The 17,998-nt window shown below is 40.9% G+C and overlaps 1 protein-coding gene across 7 annotated transcripts in view; it reads right to left on the bottom strand.

The window, feature by feature from the left end:
* Ltbp1 (latent transforming growth factor beta binding protein 1) overlaps nt 1–17,998 on the bottom strand; it is a 396,032-nt gene that overhangs the window by 73,182 nt on the left and 304,852 nt on the right. For all 7 annotated transcript variants that reach the window (XM_052746278.1, XM_052746279.1, XM_052746281.1 and 4 more), the window contains 3 exons: nt 12,040–12,162; nt 10,067–10,189; nt 2,938–3,060 (listed from right to left, as the gene is read on the bottom strand). In XM_052746278.1, coding sequence (XP_052602238.1) covers nt 2,938–3,060; nt 10,067–10,189; nt 12,040–12,162 — 369 coding nt within the window. The remainder of the gene's footprint in view (nt 1–2,937; nt 3,061–10,066; nt 10,190–12,039; nt 12,163–17,998) is intronic.

The following is a 17,998-nucleotide window of genomic DNA, read 5'->3' as shown; positions in this document are numbered from 1 at the left end:
TCCCAGACTTTCTTCCAGGAAACTGCTAAAAAAGAACACCGCGAATATCCGAAGCTAGAGAAACATGTGCGTTCAATTTGGATTGTACTTATTGAAGCGTTCATTTCTGAGCTATGCTGCTAGTAACTCTGAGCTGAAAGCCAGACTATATTTAAGTTGGATTTCTTTCACGGGTCCGGAATGCCATAGAAATTCACAGTTTGGCATGTGTAAGTCAAAACGTGAAACTGAAGTGTGTTCTGAATCTCTAGCGTACCCTGCCACATTCCTGAAGAGACCATTAACAGGGAATTTCCATACTGTCTGCACATCACCATTAGTTGTGTGGGACAAAGAGAAATCTGAAGCACACTTCTGCCCTAAAATGTCTTAACTTCAGAACACTAGGTAAGGCTGCCTAAGTGCAGGCCGATCACATAGTTTCTCAACAATGGCGCCTGGGTAGTAACATTGCCATCCATTACATTTTCAGCATCAGGACAAACTCTGAAACCCGCATCTCTCAACAGAGCACCAATATAATCATGGGGTTAGAGAAGTGTAGGCAGAGTAAATGATCACAAAGCTGCCTGGCAATGGCTAAAGAGATCATATAAGGGAGGCGAGGACGCATGCGTGTGTGTGCGTGTGTGTGTGTGTGTGTGTGTGTGTGTGTGTGTGTGTGTGTGTATACAGCCTAACAGGAGAAAAAGAGCAATAACACAGATAATCTTTAAACAGCACATAGGACCTGCTTCGGAAATGCCAGGGAGAAGGCCCTTGCTGCCAAACCTGATGACCTGAGCTAGATCTCCGGGTCTCACGCGGTGGAAAAATGGAAGCGACTCCTGCAAGTCATCTTCTGACTTCCACATGTGGGCGTGTACACACACACACACACACACACACACACACACACACACCAGAGAAATGCTTATCACATATTTGAACTCAAATTTTTCAAGCTGACACATTCATTTACTATGAGAAAAGAATGCAACACAGAACAGAGTCAATTTACTAATGATTGACAGTCATTAACCTCCACACTTTTGGAGCAGTCACATCTTTGAAAGTTGATCTCAGACCACAGACAGGGATTTTATGTATTGAGAGAACATGGTGCAATTAATGAGTCAGATGACTGGGTGAGTTCTGGGGGATTTGACTCTAGAAGTTAAATGATAAAATGTTCACTATGAGCTTTTGGGCCACTTGTACTGAGACCTGGTTTTGCCTCTATTTAGCCAAAAGAAATTAGAAAAGAAAATATCACTTTTCAGCCAAAAAAAATCCTATAATAAAGATCAGGATTCAAATTTCTTAGGTTTTTGAGTTTTTTTTCATCTCCTGGCATTTTTATATAAATCAAGATTAATTTTGTTTAAAGTACTAAAATGAAAATATTTTGACAGAAACATACAATTCAAATGTTCCCTCTCTACAGCATCAAGTCTGAGCACATTTAATTTCTACAGTGGAAAACTTAAAAACCCAATTTCACTTATTGCATTATGACAGCAAAGAAATACCTACTATCAAATGAAGTACATGGAGTATATTTAGGTTTGGGGACCAAGGAGGGAATTAATTCTAAAAGACCTTGAGGCAAAGGTCCATCCATGTCTTTCACAGCTCAATGACTCATGGGGGAATATGGCTAGAGACATACAGATAAAGCCTCATATTACTCTAGTACCATATCTCAGAGAAAAGGCACCGTCTTGGTCAAGGATATGGGTTGTCTGGAACATACCAGAGAAGAGGTCATTTGTGGCAATCAGTGGTAATACTAACAATAAGAAGATTCATATACGTTATCTTATTTGTTAATATTTTGAATATTATGCACAATTCTCTAATGGCAGAGGAACATAAAACACTTATTCATGAATCAGAAATAAACATACATAAATATAAGTATATGCTTTCAGTGGGAAAAATAGGCATAAATCTGTTCATCATTCAGGCGTTTTTTCATTCATTCATTCATTCACTCACTCTTTTTCCCTCCCCCAAGGCCTCTCCCATACAAGGCAAGTGCTCTACCACTGAGCAATGTCACCAGCACCGCAAAGTTAAGACTGGCAAGTGCAGGTAAATCCGTGGCAGCAGTAAGGTGCAGCTTTGGACACAGGACCTACCACAAAGTCAAAAAAAAAAAAAGCCAACTATGCTTTCCTATAGAAGAATCATTTAATATCACCGTCTTCTTTGAGTATAGGTTCAAATCCCAGCTCCTTACTAGAGAGGAAAGAGCATGTTCCTTAGCTTCTTCGAAGCTCAGTTATTCCCACACAAATGGGATATAAGAAAAGCTACCTTTCATCTTGCTGGAAAAATTGAAAGAGGCACCAACAGTGATTTAAGTTTGCTGTGATGGTGCATATTTGTACTTGTGTTGTAATTACTGTGTCTTTATTACCACCCTGTGTCAACAGTATTGTTGTCTGGAAGAATAAATGTTGATAAGCACTTTGAGAAATATGAATTCCTGCTCTTCCTTATTTTAACCAAATCATTAATGAGGTGTTTTTTTGTTTTTTGTTTTTGTTTGTTTTTTGTTTTTGTTTTTTTTGAAGAGAGAAAGAAATGGTAGGTACTGGACAAAAATAGGCATCATAAAAAGGACAAATATTACCTCTGAGGCAAAATGAAATACATTCATGATAGTCACAAACAAGCTGACCAATAATTTTGAATCAAGTACCCACAAGGCCCAGCAAAGCACAAGTGACCTCAGAATCATACAAAACGAGAATGTGGCTTATGACACGTGCAAGCTTTGTTTAATACAGTGTGGTTCAAAGCAAGACATCCCTAGGCTTGACAGAGACCTCAGAAACACTTTCATCATGCAAAATGCCATCCACTATGCATGACTAAAGCAAGATTCTGTCAGGAAGTCCCGCAGAACTGAGCAACTATGTACGTAATAAGAGGGAAAGAGCAACGTACCTTGACATCCTTTATTGTCATTCAGCTGGAATCCATCTGGGCATGTGCAGTCATAGGACCCCGCAGTATTGATGCAGTCTCCTCCCTGGCAGACACTACTATCTTCTAAGCATTCGTTGATATCTGAAAGCCAGTGTGCAAGTTAGGAGTAAGCAAACAATATAAGGAAGATTATACATGCTATGTGTATATATACAAAATTCACATAAATAGGCATTGTGTTTACAGTGCATGATTTCAAACAGAAGGGTTTGGAGTTTTTTTTTTTTTTCAATGAAACATTTTAAAATAATTTTTAGCTTAATTGTCATTTTGCTATTTTAATGAGAGTCTAGTCTGTTATGTAACCCATTCCAAAACTGTTGATGGTCCTGCCTCAGGCCCCTGAGTGCAAAGGCCATCCAAAAAGATTTTAAGCTTTGAATAAACACAAAAATGATATGTTTGAGACAGCGTCTCACTATGTAGCCTGGATTGGCCTGGAACTCACAATTGTCCTGTTCCAGACTCCTGAGTGCTATATGGAAGTTGTAAACATCAAGTACAATTAATTGGAAGAGGAAGAGTCATGATTTTTTATTAAACAATAATTTACTTGTTGGTGTTCTTCGTGATAAGAGAGAATACATTTTTTTAAAGCACATGTTGCTAAGTATATCTTAAGCATACTTAAGCTCCTTGATCTATGTATAAGATCCGGTTTGAAAGTACTTGGCAAGAGTCCCCACACCAAAGAGAAATGTTATTAAAACCAGAACTCCAAATGCCATTGTATTAATAAAAAATAAACACATAAGTCATTAAATTGTGTTATAGGTCCCTCCAAATTAACATACGAATCATTATAAAATACAATTACCTGACAAAAGAATGTTGCTAAATTTAGAGGCAAAATGAGTTTAGAGAAAAGATACAAGGATCAACAAAGGTCTTCCTAACAGAAAGAATTTACTTAAAGTCTTGGCAATAGAATGTGAATGGGGGAGCTTTGCTCATGGAATCAACTGGTGCAGAGTCCTCGTTAAGTCTTAGCGACTCTCATAAACAGACTGTCTAGATTTTCAGCAACTACATATAAAGCATATGTCCAACTACAAGTGTTCCACAACCAACCAACCCTGAGCTCTGACCATGATGATGTGAGATGGTTTCAGTGATGCAGAGGCTCACATCAGGCAGATGTTTCCGGGGCTGTTTATTGCCACAGCGACTCCTAGTCAGAGATCATTACTCCTAACACACTCCACAAGCCCTTCCTCTGCTGCGTCTGTGCAAGGTTTAAATAATTAGTGTTCAAGAAAAACCGAGGAACAATATGTCCTTTGTCTCCTCGGAATTTGGCGTTCACGGCAATTCTGATGGCTGCTAACGCAAAGGAGAATTTCAAGGTGGAAGCGAATCCCGCACCTCCCCCGACCCGACACTTTCCACTGTCTGGTTCAAGGATGAGGATACTGAATTAAAGTTTTCTCATTGAATCAAATTAAGTAACTAAGGGGCTGCTATACAAAAAAGGGAGAAGGGAAGCTTATCGTCTCATCTTGTCAAGACCAAGTGATGATGAGTGAGTGTTCACGCACATTGGCAATGTTCCAAATACAGCTACTGTAAAATGTAAAACGTGCATGACATGCCATTTCAATGCAACTGCATTGTTGGTTTTTTTGAAAGTCTTTTCCCATCATCTTCTTTGAAGTATAACTTAGGATAAATACAACTATTTTGAGAGTCCAGCTCAGTGCACCAAAACACTGACATATACACCCTACAACCACCACCATGGTTCCACCCCTACCCACCCACTCCCAAGCAGGATCCCTTTGTGTCTTTGGCATCACCAGTTCACAGGGTTTCGGAGACTCATCCAAAGTACTGATTGTATCTTAGAGCTCACTCCTCTTCTTTGCCAAGTAGTATTTCATTATATGAATGTAAGTCTGCTTGCCCCTTCATTTTTTTAATGAGTACTTGGGCCATCGCCATTTTGTCTACTTCAGATGAACATGCATGGGTATGTCTTCATGCGAACATGTACTTTCATAATCTTTGGATAAATTACTGGGGTTTACAATAGTTAAATCTTAGAGTAGATTTATGCTTAATGTTTTTAGAAATTGCTTCCTAAAATGGCTGTATCATTTCACACTCTAGTTTCCTACTGGCAGTGGAAGAGACATTTAATTTTTCCATATGTATCTGGCTAACTCCACCGCTTTTCTAATGGGCAGATGTTGGGAGAGCTGGTTTTTAAATCAACTTTCCCTTCTTTGCTCCTTAGGAAAAGAAGGTAACAAAGTGAGATGAAATTTATTTGATCATCAGCATTAAATTAAAGAAAAAAAATCTCAACTTGAAAATGAGTCATATCCAGAGAATGTAAAGAGCAACAATAAGCAATACCACGTGACCCAGCAATCTGCGTCAGCACAAAGAAGTCTGTGAACAGCGATATTTAATAATCTTATTTTCATTCATATCTCAAAATTTGAGAGGAAAAGATAGCACTGTTTTAAGTGTTTGTAAAATAACGTATAGATTTCAAACCTCTTAAGTTATGATATAGTCAAGGTTGATATGTATTTTTATTCATGTTTGCAACATCCACAACAATCTTGAACAAAACTTATCAGAGTGAGAACCATGCACGGTGGTGCATGCTTGACAGCCCACTCTGGAAGCTAAGGCAGGAGGATGACACATTTGAGGGCAGCTTGTGTTGCCTAATGAGCTTGAGCAAACAGTGGGATCCCGCCTCCCTCCAAGAACAGCTTGGACATCAAGAGTGCTCAACCTGGGACTGTCTCCCATGGGGTGGTGTGAATGGAGAGTCTTCCTAAGAATTAAGGAACACATTTCCCAGAAAGTAACGGTGCAATCAGGTCACTTTCCCCACCACCTCTGCATTGTTCAATAACAGGTCCATTTTTGGTCTGCTTTGCCCAGGAGTCGTGTTTGGCACAGTTCATAATTGTCTCCTCCCCTTGACGCTTTCTCTTTGTTTGGAGTCTAGCTCTCTTCCTTCACATGTCACTTCCTCAGTACCCTCTGCTGGTTCCTACCCGTTTCTATGTGTTGGAAGGCCTAGGAGCTCTTCTCTTTTCCAGAAATACCTCCTCTGGAGCGATCCCACTCAGTCTCACAGCTTTAAACACTACGTGTGTGCTGATGGCTTACAGCCCAGGGCTCGCCCCTCAATTATAGATACTAGCATCGAATTGATTTGCTCTCCATACTTAAACAGTTACTCTGGGATAGAAAACCGAACATGTCATGTGGAACTCCTAATCTCCACGGAGTCTGCTCCTTGGGGCTTCAACACCTGCTATTACTTTGAATGCAATGTTCTTCTCATAAATATTCACAAGTCGATGACTTAAGGAAACCACTATTTCCTTTATTTAAAGTCATCCATCTTTGGAACTCCACCACATATCCCACTTTACAAGTTCTTGCCATTTAACTAGCTCTGCCTTTTGCTTATTTATCACACCCATTGTTAACTTCCTTACGAGAATGAAGGTAGTTCCATGAGAGCAAAGATCACCAGCTTTTATATATGCCCTGTACCTACAATATAGGCTCCTACAAATTCAACACGAAAGGAATGTAATGAACAAATACATAAATGAATGATTCTGACCTGAAAAGAAAAAAAAAAACTATGACTTCTCACTGTTTTTTTGTTGACGTATCAACCACAAAGAGATAAGGGCTTCAGGATGACCCTTCCCAGGTCATCTTCTGAGACTTTGCAGGAGCCTACAGAAAACAACATCAATGCAGGTAGAGAACAGGATCAGGTAGGTGTGGGATGAAGGTTAGTACCAGAAGAGCTTAGCAGGTCGGGAGGCAGAGCCGTTTGTATCCTGAAGGACCTGAGATCTCTAAGAACTGGGACAAGGAGGTCACCAGCATCGTGGTGAGCATGCTGCACACAGCTGTGGGCCAACACTTGAGTTTCTGACTCTCAGAGGGCCCACAGGAAAACAGCGCGTGAGGACCAGGTCTCCACTGAAGTTAAGAAAAAAATTACATATGTAAATATAAAGTCTAACAAGAAGGAGGGTTCTTTCTCCCACAGCTGTGAGAGGTATGTGAACATTCATAGACAGTTAATTATGGCAAAAAACACTCCACCAGTGAGGAACGGAAACAGGACTAGTTGGGAATTAGCAGGCTGAAGTGCTAATGTAATTTCAAAGAGAGCTATCTCTGAATTAGCTGGATGGACTCCAGTCCTATTTATAACCTAAACCCTGGGGAAATTAATCCTGACTTTCAGAGAAATGAGCTTCATTACACATCCAAAGGAAATTTTCTTGTGAAACGTAATTATATCTTATAAACATATATATTAATAATAGAGAGTAAGTTGGCCAAAGGTTTTTGTTTGGCTTGTCATGTAATGAATGTTTTTAGAATGAAAACATTTTTAGGGCCTTCTGATGACATACCTATACACTTTTTAAAAAGCCAGAATAAAAGAAAATACTCTCTTGCTGGGCAGTGGTGTGCATGGCTTTAATCCCAGCAGTTGGGAGGCAGAGGTAGGTGGATCTCTGTGAGTTCCAGGCCAGCCTGGTCTACAGAGTGAGTTCTATGACAGCCAAGGATACACAGAGAAACCCTGTCTCTAAAACTCAAAATAATAGTAATAATTAATAATAACAATAATAATAATAAATTCTGGTGAATAATAATAAATTCTGGTGAATCAAAATTTCAGGCATGGTTGGGGCTGAAGAGATAGATCAATGGCTGCTCTTCCAGGGGACTTAGGTGTGAATCCTTCACCTATACGGCTACTCACAACTGTCTATAACTCCAGTCCCAGGGGATCTGATGCTCTCTTCTGGCTTCCATAAGCACTGCGCACACACGGTGCACAGACATACACACAGACAAACAACCATATCCATAAAAAGCTTAAAAAATACAGGCATGGCCTAGTGACCCTTGTGGCTTGGCCAAGAAGCAAGTCAGAAGAGTCAGTGATGGTCAGTTTAGGTTTTCCATGTGTTTGTATGGGCCTTTATGGTGATATTTTATTTGTGCTGAAATGTGATTTTATTTTTATGTCAATAAAGTTGCCCAGGAGATCAGAGCCTTTAGCTTACCGCTTGCTGCCATCCTTCTCTTGAGAGAGAGACCTTCTTCCTGTGTCCTGTCTTTTTATTGCCTTTCTGTTCTACCTTCTCATTGGGTCTAAACCCAACCACATGACTTCCTCATCACTGCCTGTCTATACAGAACTCCAGGTCTCTATGGTTGGTACTGGAATTAAAGGCGTGTGTCACCATGCTGGCTGTGTCCTTGAACACACAGAGACTCTGCCTGCCATGTGATCAGATTAAGGGCATGTGCTACCACTGCCTGACTTTGCTTATGGCTTGCTGTGACTTCTGATCTCCAGGCAACTTTATTAACATACAAATAAAATTATATTTCAGCACAAATAAAATATCATCATAGGCCTTGCTACTTACTGACTTCCTAAGAGCACCTTCCATAGCAGGTCCTTCACAACACAGCGCTCCCTCCAACCCAACTGCTCCCTCTTCCTTTGATGCTATCATGTCAAATCATTAACCCATACATTGAAGTTCCCCAAGTACAATTTTTTCAGGTATCATCCAGTTCAGAACTTGTTTGACTCCTTGTCCATTTTTCAGTAGAAACGCTGATGATGGCATTTTGTTCAGGTTATTAAACCTTGAGAAATACTATTATCTTAAGGGTAAAAATCCTAAAAACTGACTTACTGGTACACAGACAATACGCATTTTAAAGCCTTTGAAATAAGACCCAAATTGCCCCTTCAAAAGAACTGGGTCATTTTATGCTCCTAGAAGTGTGTCATTGGGGGTAGACTTTGAGGTTTCAAGGGCCCAAGTCAATCCCACTGTCTCTATCTTCCTGCTGCCCGCAGAACCAGATGTAGAACTCTCAGCTACTTCTCCAGCACCATGTCTGCCTGCATGCCGTCATGTTCCCCACCACAATGACAGTGGACTAAACCTCTGAAACTGTAAGCCAGTCCCAATTAAATGCTTTCTTTTTAAGAGTTGCCGTGGTCATGGTGTCTCTTCACAGCAAGGGAACACTGACTAAGACAATGGTAGAGCTTGGACCCTGTGACCGTCTGTCTGTGTAATCTCCCACATAGGCTCGTAAGTTGGAACACTTGGTTTTTAGCAAGAGGTGGTGTCTTTGGAGGCTGTGGAACTTCAAGGAACCTCTAGAGAATTGGAGGAAATGGTCACTAGGGGATGATTCCAAATCTACTCTCTATTTTGTCTCTGCCTATTGGTCCTCAAGCATCTGAGCAACCAGCCTTCGCCTCCTGCTGTTTCTGCCTCAAACAGCTCTGGCTGCCGTGCCTTCTCCATCACGGCAGACTGTATATTCAAAATATGGACCGAAATAAAGCCTTCCACCCTTAGATTTCTTCTTGTCTGGTATTTTGATTGCAGCAACGAGAAAATTAACATCACCTCTCACTCTGATACACTGATGCTGCATGTGAAACCCAGCCCAGATGTTCATGCGTCTGGTTTCAGGACTGACGGGTTACAAAGGCATCAAAGAGGCGGGTAAGCTGGACACAAGTGTTCCTTGGATGGGCCCTGAACACACAGAACGTTCGTGAGTGATGAGTTGGTGGTAAGAGAGAGACAAAGACCTTGCCAGGAGAAAATACTCTCATGGATGACCTGGCCAGGAGCCCTGAACACCTCCTACAGGTTCTAAGCCACAGTCAACTGCCCGGTGCTAGATGTGTGTGGTGTCTTGTAGAAGGGTTTCATACAGAAAATCTCAGCTCTTTAAAGCCAGCAGCTGGTATGAAAAGTTAAGCTGTGTTTGCTTGTTTGGGCCATTTGGAAGACAGTTTTGTATAAGTGAGGTTTTACAGTTCAGAACCATGCGCCCAGATTAAGCCATCCATCACTGGTACAAAGGAAACTTGCAATCTCCTCTCTTCTTTGTCAGTGGAAAAGAACACTTTGCAGGAAGCCAACCCTCAATTACGAAGGCAAAGGTTGAGCTCCTGCACAGCAGGTGGGAAGACCCCAGATTGCCTCAGATCATCACAGCGTGTTCTGGTCCTGAGGTAGGAGGTGATGCTCACCCTCACAGTGGTCTCCAAGCACAGACGCTCTGTAACCCCGGTTACACACACACTGGAAGGAGCCTTCTGTGTTCCTGCATTGCCCATGAGAGCAGAGGTGATGGTGCTGGCATTCGTCAATATCTGTGAGCAAAACAGCACAGAGAAACTGGAATCCATCATTTGCATCAGAAAAGATAGAGCAATTTCTGATTTATAACTGAGCAAAACCTTTCAGTAAGTGTTGTATGCTAAGCTGAAAAAAAAGGGTAACTATAATAGGGAAAATTATAATAAACTTAAAAATGCAAACCATCTGCATGTGTAAGTTTAACTATTTAAATATGGGTAGCAAATAGCTTACTGTAATTTGTGAACCTCATTTTGATATATTCAATTTTAACACTTGCTTTGAAAGCACACAGGCTTATAATAGCCTAAAGCAAAGGTCCTCAAATTGTAGTATACAGGCCAAATTCAGCCTACTACAAATTAGTAAAAATAAAGCTTTATTTAAAACCACTCTGTTGTCAACCTTTGTTTTTAAGTAGCACAACATACACATCCTCATTTCTTTGTCATTTACTTATTGGGCTCTGAGAAACTGGGCTACATTCCTTCCTCCATCCATCCATCTATCCATCCATTCTCATTTGCTCTCTATCTCCCTAAAAACAATGACATTCTGGCCAAATCGAATAGCCCCTCCCCCATTTCTCATCTCACTTGACATCCCACATTGCCACTCACTCACTTCTGCTGGAGATATACATCCTCAACTTGAGTATCATTTGTCTCAGTCACATGATCCTGAGTTCAGGCACTCACCTGTCATGTATTGTATCCACACATAGTGACACAGAATACACTGTATGAACCCAAATACTGTACCCTCATGGTTACACTGAAATAACAGACTTCCTGGGGGCAGAAGTCATATTTACCACATTCTTTAGGATGCCTCAGATAACACCTTGTTGTGGGGTACACATTCAGTTCACACTACTTGTTGAAGGATCTTTTTTTTTTTAAACATTAGAAAGCATTTCTCTTTTCCTGCCAGCGTTTCTATAAGATATAACACATGTATCAGCTCCCACAAGGAATCTGGCTCATTTTTTTCTCCCACACTGTGGCAGTCATATCTTCGGCTAGACTATCACAGCATTTGGCAACTAAAGTGGGTTTTTCCCTGTTGATAATCTGGTAAATGGGTGATTCTGGCTATATCCTATTCATCACTGAATGACACCTGACAGGCTTTGCCAAAGGACTCTGAATGTGGTAGCCTGGTTATATCATGTGCAGATTTTGTATCCACTCATTGGTAGATAAATGGGGTTAGGGATTATAAAGGTAAGCATGTTAAGAGGGATTCTAGAGCAAGTTGTTTAACTTATCCGTGTACACGAATGTGCCGGCATTTACCCCATCACTGCTCCCTCCTAGGTTAGTCAGGTATTTGATGTTCTAGAAGGGGATGCCTGGGGAGGTGACAAATAATAATAATGGAAGATGCTTTTGTAATCACCATCAGATACTCTTGCTTTCATAACGCTGTCCGTGAATGGTTTTGCTTATGAAATAGTCTTCACCTCTGAGAATAAGAAGCAAACTATTTCAGTGTACCAAAATTGGCAAAAAAAAAAAAAGGAGGCTAAATATACACTGAAATTACTAACGTTCTATAGTGTAATACCAGGCCAATCTACTGACTTTCTCATTGTGGAATCACAGTACATAAAACCTCAACCTTAATTTAAACGTTCAAATGGAAGTTACTTTATGTAGTAAAGCATTACAAAGACAGTTTTCCTCCTTAATATGATGCTTAGCCCCCGGTCACCAAGGTCCTATTTTTCTACTTTAACTCACTGCATTTGATTTTATTGACTTGTCTGACTTATGTAAAAGTACCTGGGTTTTGGACGCTCGAATGACTTGGTCTGTGTCACACACCCTAGTCTCAGTCGTTCATGATGGCGCACACCTACCTTCACATTGGTCTTTAGCGGCTGACAGCTGATAGCCCTGTCCACAGGTGCACCGGAAGGAGCCGTCGGTATTTTTGCACTGCCCATTCATGCATAGGTTCCCTTGTTGACATTCATCGATATCTGTTAACATATGTGATGACAACTGGTTTTTAGAACGAGACTCCCGCACAGAAGAACATGGTAATCCCTACCATGTGTTCTGGAGTTATTGTCAACAATTGACAGTACTTTGGCTAGGCACTAAAAACTTTACCAAGTCAGTAGGTTGGACTGTGTAAGTCAAATGATTACAAAAGCAACTTACAGCTCCCCAGTATCTCATCCAAACACTCTGCATATAGCATAAAGACAACATAACAACCTGGAGTTGAAGATGAAAGGCAGAATGTAAAGAACATAGTAATAGCTACTGGAGTCTGTGGGGGCCCACTGCACTGTATGAAAGACAGAAATAAAACTATCAGGAATAAACAAATAGAAATCCTGGCAGTTACAGAAGGCAACAGAAGCATATGCTTTCTTTAGAACTTGAATTATAAGGTCAAAGAGTTGTGTTAAGTAAGACTGACCTATTTTTCAGAGTAACCCGGAAACCATGAAAGATGGTACTAGGGTGACATACGATGATAATGACAGACTGGGAGAGAAAGTGGTATTGGAGGATTTAATAAAAATGCTTTCAGGGAGCCAGGCACATACCTGTAATCCCAGCACTTGGGGAGGCCGAGACAGGAGGGCCATGAGTTCCATCTGTGTAGATACATAGTGAAACCCTGTCTCAAAAAATTCCAAACAAATATCACACATTTTCTCTCTTTCTCTCTTCCTCTGTATATATGTATGTATATGTCCATGCACATAAGAATGTATATTTAGGACACGATGTAGAGATGGGAGGATGGGAGTGATCTAAAGATGAGGGGAGGAAGAAGGTACTAGACTATATGTGACATGGAGCAGTAGGGAGCAATATTCTGGGGAAGAAGCAGAGGAAAGGGAGTAGGGGAAGGGAGCAGAAGGTAAGAGTGAGATGTGGCAATAGTGTATGAAAACGTCACAGTGAAATCCATTTTTAAATACTAGCCAAACATCAATTGAAAAATAAATAACTCCAGAAGAAAAAAAAAAAAAGAGCCTTGACAAAAGATAGAGCAACTGGCTGGGAAAGAATGTAACATTGTAAAGGAATACTACCAAGCATTAGTATTCTTGGAAATGTCATGTATATGAAGTGACAGGACCACAGTAAAACAGGGCTTCATCTATGACGTGGACATTCCCAATAGAAACAGGGTTGGCCTTCCACCTGGTTTCTGCTTGTGGACCGTAATGATTTATCTTGCCTGTCAATTTGACACGCTCTAGCTTCACCTCAGTGACAAACCTCTTGGCAATGTGTGTGTATGAGAGATTTTCAAGATTAGGTTAACTGAGGTGGAAAGACCCACATTCTAACTGCCAACCTGCACAGAAAGGGGAAAGCAAGCCATGTGCCAGCATTCGCCCACCCCACCCCACTTCCTCACTGTGGATACAGTATGGCAGCCATCTTGAGTTCCTACCATCATGACTCCCCATCAAACTATGAGTCAAAATAGGCTCTTCCCCCCCCCCTCTCTCTGGTTGTATTTGTCCCAACAAGGCAGAAAGTAACTAATACAGCTACTATATGGGTCTGTCCTAATTTGTGAATTCTGTCCTGCTTCACCTGCATCGGCCCAGCCTTAGTGTGTTCTGCTGGACAGCTAGCAATGTACAAGAATTTGTAATTACTAAAACGTGGCACAATTGTTCCTCACCACCTGAACCACAGGCCTCTGAGGACGGGAGGAGGGCAACATATGCGAACCTCACTAGCCTTCTCTCTGATCTAACCAGCAAGGCATTGAGCAACTAAGAGAGATGTCAAGAAGCCATGCTCTATGACCGATGCACAACCTACAACTGTTGTTTGCCTCTAAAAACATCTTACTTCAAATGTGTCTCAAAGGGTTTCCCAGGAATTCCCATTCACTGTACAGCCCTAGTATGATTGACAGTTGTCATTTTTCTGAGCAAAGTTGGGTTTCTTAATCTCCAATGTGGTATTAATCCTCTGACCCTTATCCTGAGAAAACTTAGATGTCAAATTATTCCAAGTTTCCCAACATAGCATAAAGCTTCCACATTACGAATACACTTCGGGTTCAAAGACTTGTTTCTCATTTTACTTTATTTTCCATTGCATTTGCTTTCATTGATTAAAATCTTAAAATCGTTTTATCTGCTTCACTGGTTGGGTCAGTGGCTCCTTTTATTTATTAACAATTCCTGTTTGTACACAGAGACATTTAATCATTAAGCCAAGTTTCATCCTCAGAATTAGTTTGTGCCTTCCCAGAATCCTCAGTTTATTAGCAATAGGAGTGGCTGTGGACACCTCTGTGCTTTGTATGAAAACACTTGAGGCATCAGTGCACAAACTTGAGGCCAAAACCAGTTCCTGCTGGATCTCACATTACATCTGACAGAATTTTTAGTGCTTTGGCATCTTTCTGACTTTCTCATAGATGATGGCGAATTAGGTATTCCCACATGAAGGTATTTGCCAAGAGGCTAGGCACTCCATTCCAAGTACCATCAAGGTACGCCAGACATCACTTAAGCTACTTGTTTATGTTGGGAAGACTGCCCAAAGCCATTTATTATAAGCCATGATGCAGACACCTGGGATCTCAAGGCATGTCATTATCTTGCATAAAATGCTCTCTCTGTCTTTAAGGTGACCAAAGGGAAAGAGGCACCCTAGTTTTAGAGATAATTTTTTTCTTTTCCAATGAAGGAGAGAATTATTGAAACAGGGAAAGTTTCTATTAAATTAGGCATTTAGGATACATCTTACTTTTAACAAATCTTATTGTGACAAGTCCTGTCCAGAGAAAAAGATATAGATTGTCTATGACTGTTTATAAAGTTAGGGCATACAATAACATATATATATATATATATATGTAATTGCCCAACTGTTTGGGCAATGGTCAAAAGCAAGACAGCTGTACCAGCCATACACTCAATGTGTTTCTACTCTGAGCTTCATCCCTTTCGAGAGTAGAGGTTGCTAACATTGCATGACATAAAGTCTAGAAGTCTGAGGTTATTCGTGCAGTCTCAGAGTGATCCACTCTGAAAAGCCACTATGAAAGAAGCAGTGAGAACATCACACATATATATATATATATATATATATATATATATATATATATATATAAAATGTTAAGAGCTAATGTTATATATGTTTATATATGTTATATATGCTATAATGTTAAGAGTAAGAAGAAATGAATTAATACATTGAAACATTAGATATACTCAGAGTCTCAAAAAAGCCACCAGGACATTTAATAAGGTAAAGACAAAGTAAACATTAGGAATTGTCAACAAAGCAAGATTGGTGGAGTTCCTTGGATATAAAGAAGGAACAGGTTTATGATCTGGGATGAGCCTAATAATGTAAGATGTTCTTTAAGGAAAAAGTTGTTCTTAGTAGAGAAAGGAAAGGCTTTGGTAGCAGAGTAATGAGAGCAGCTAGCCATGATGCAGATGCCCAAAGCACAAAATAAGAATTTCTCTTTATTCTATCCTAGACTCCAATGGGGAGGCTCAGAGTGGAGGGCTGCGTTGAAAGCCAAGCAAAGCCAACAGCCCTTCCCCAGCTCGATCTCTGCACTGTGCTATTTCCTCCCCCTGGTAAGTTTTCCTCCCCTTGTTTTCAGGATCTATGACCAGGTTCAGACAGCAACGCCTCTTCAAGGCTTTCTCAGCACACAAGCAGAACCAACCATACTTCTTGGATTTAACAAGGCTTTTCTTGTTGCCTCTAATGTCACAAACACAACCAAAACTGTCATGTCCCTTTCTTCATACACATCAACTCATTCTCCAGAAACATCCCCCACCTGGAATTAAAACATGCTGTCTTCACATTGACTCTGGCAGTTAGTTACCATGACTGATCCTTTATGCATATAAGGAAAGTGGCCCACGGTGAACTAAGGGAGCCTATTTAAAACAGTAGCTTATAAGTGTTAAAGCCAAGAACTGGTAGATCTTTTCTCTTTAAAGAAGGTCTAGGGATGGAACCCAGGACTTTTTACATGCCAAACAAGCACAGGGCCACTGATCTACAGCTTCATCCATCCCCTTTGCATAAAAACTAAATCCTGGACTTTGAATTTCACACATTTTTCTCCCAGTCCTCTTCCTTTCTTAGAGTCAACCTAGGGTTCTACTTTGTGTTCGGTTATCTTGTTTCCCAGTCAGTGATATAGCCTGAGGAGCAGAGGCCAGGATCCTATACCATGCCTTTCTTGCGATACCTTTTTTAGGTGATATCTTTATCACGATTAGACTGGGCAGACACAGATTTTTAGAGAAAACAATGTAGACATGAAGTGTTCTGGTCATTGAACACATCAGTTGCCTGGGTCATTCTCATGACAACACTACTAACTTTAGCCTTCATTGTTTGGGTAAGATAGCTACACTTGGTGGAATTAAGTGGGGCTCTAGGGAGACCTGTCAGAGAGCAGAAGGCTCAACTGTTTGGGCCATGGTCAAAAGCAAGACAGCTGTACCTACCAGCCATGCACTCAGTGTGTGTCTACTCCGAGCGTCATCCCTTTCGAGAGTAGAGGTTGCTAACATTGCATGACACACAGTCTAGAAGTCTGAGGCTATTCATGCAAGGTCTCACAGTGATCCACAAGAAAAGCCACTATGAAAGAAGCAGTGAGGAAGGAGGTGGGGATGGAATGTCAGCGACTCATGAGCAAGCACGTGGGTCTAAATAAGCCCGGAACACTCAGACAGCATGATGTTAACTTGAATGGATCAGAGACTACAAGTTGAAGAGAGCAACAGGACAGTTAAATTGGGATATGAGATAGAGACAGAGCTTTCATCAACAGTAGATTAAAAAAATGGAAGCAAAATGATAGGATATGGTTATAAAGGACACATATCAACTAAATATGAATTATCAGTAACATCTAAGGTTCAAGATCTTTGTTCACTGTCACCCTGGTAAGTGTGGTGGGGTGAGACTGAGAAGAGATGGGAGAGAAATTCTAGATAGTTCCTATGTAGAACTTGGCCTGAGAAGATGCATATCTTAAGGAGTCAACAGGAAAGGTATGAGGATGGGTGGGCAGACAGGGGATGGAGAGAAATGGAGACGTGTCTATTGTATGTCATTCATAGGAATTGGCCGGTATTCCACTGTGAGCAAGGAACAGGGCGCCCAGTCCAATGCCTTTGGGGTCCCTGCTGCAAGCAGAGAATGGCTCATCTTCCGACGGAGCCCTGGGACATTCCTTTACTCCTTGACTGCTGCAAGCAGAACTTAATAGCCCAGCTCCTTCACGTAAAGTGCGACATTAACTTAGGAAAGAAGAGAAACTTGTATTTATTTCCTGATTTTGGCCTTAGGAAAGAACATGCTTTGGGGTACAAATGCAGTGGAAGAAAAGTAGAACAATCTATAGTTTGGCTGTAAGGGGGAAAATAATCAATATTTAGATGCTGAGGAAATGGCTGGGGGAAGAGTGCTTACTCCGCAAGCACGAGGACCTGAGTTCGGATCCCCCACCGCCACATCAAAAGCAGGAACGGCTGTGCGTGCTTTGCCACTCCAGCTCTAGAAAATGGACACAGGCCAATCTCAAGAGCTTACAGGCCAATCAGCTTAGCTGAGCAAGTTTTCAACTCAGTGAAAGACTTCTTGATGTCCTGCTGTGGCTTTTACATGTATGTGCATGGGCACACACACACACACACACACACACACATACACACACACACACACAATTACAATTTGTTAAAAAAAAATTATTAAGAGCAAAATTAGGGAAACTACAGACCAATTATACTGTACCATAAAAAGGCATGTCATATATACATGCATGTACAAAGGCACACA

This window comes from Peromyscus californicus, unplaced genomic scaffold, assembly GCF_007827085.1.
Source record: "Peromyscus californicus insignis strain IS unplaced genomic scaffold, ASM782708v3 Scaffold_1__1_contigs__length_55948999, whole genome shotgun sequence".
Classification (NCBI taxonomy): Eukaryota; Metazoa; Chordata; class Mammalia; order Rodentia; family Cricetidae; genus Peromyscus; species Peromyscus californicus.
The sequence above is the reverse complement of the archived record's forward strand: the minus strand, read 5'-3'. Positions and strand labels throughout refer to the sequence as shown.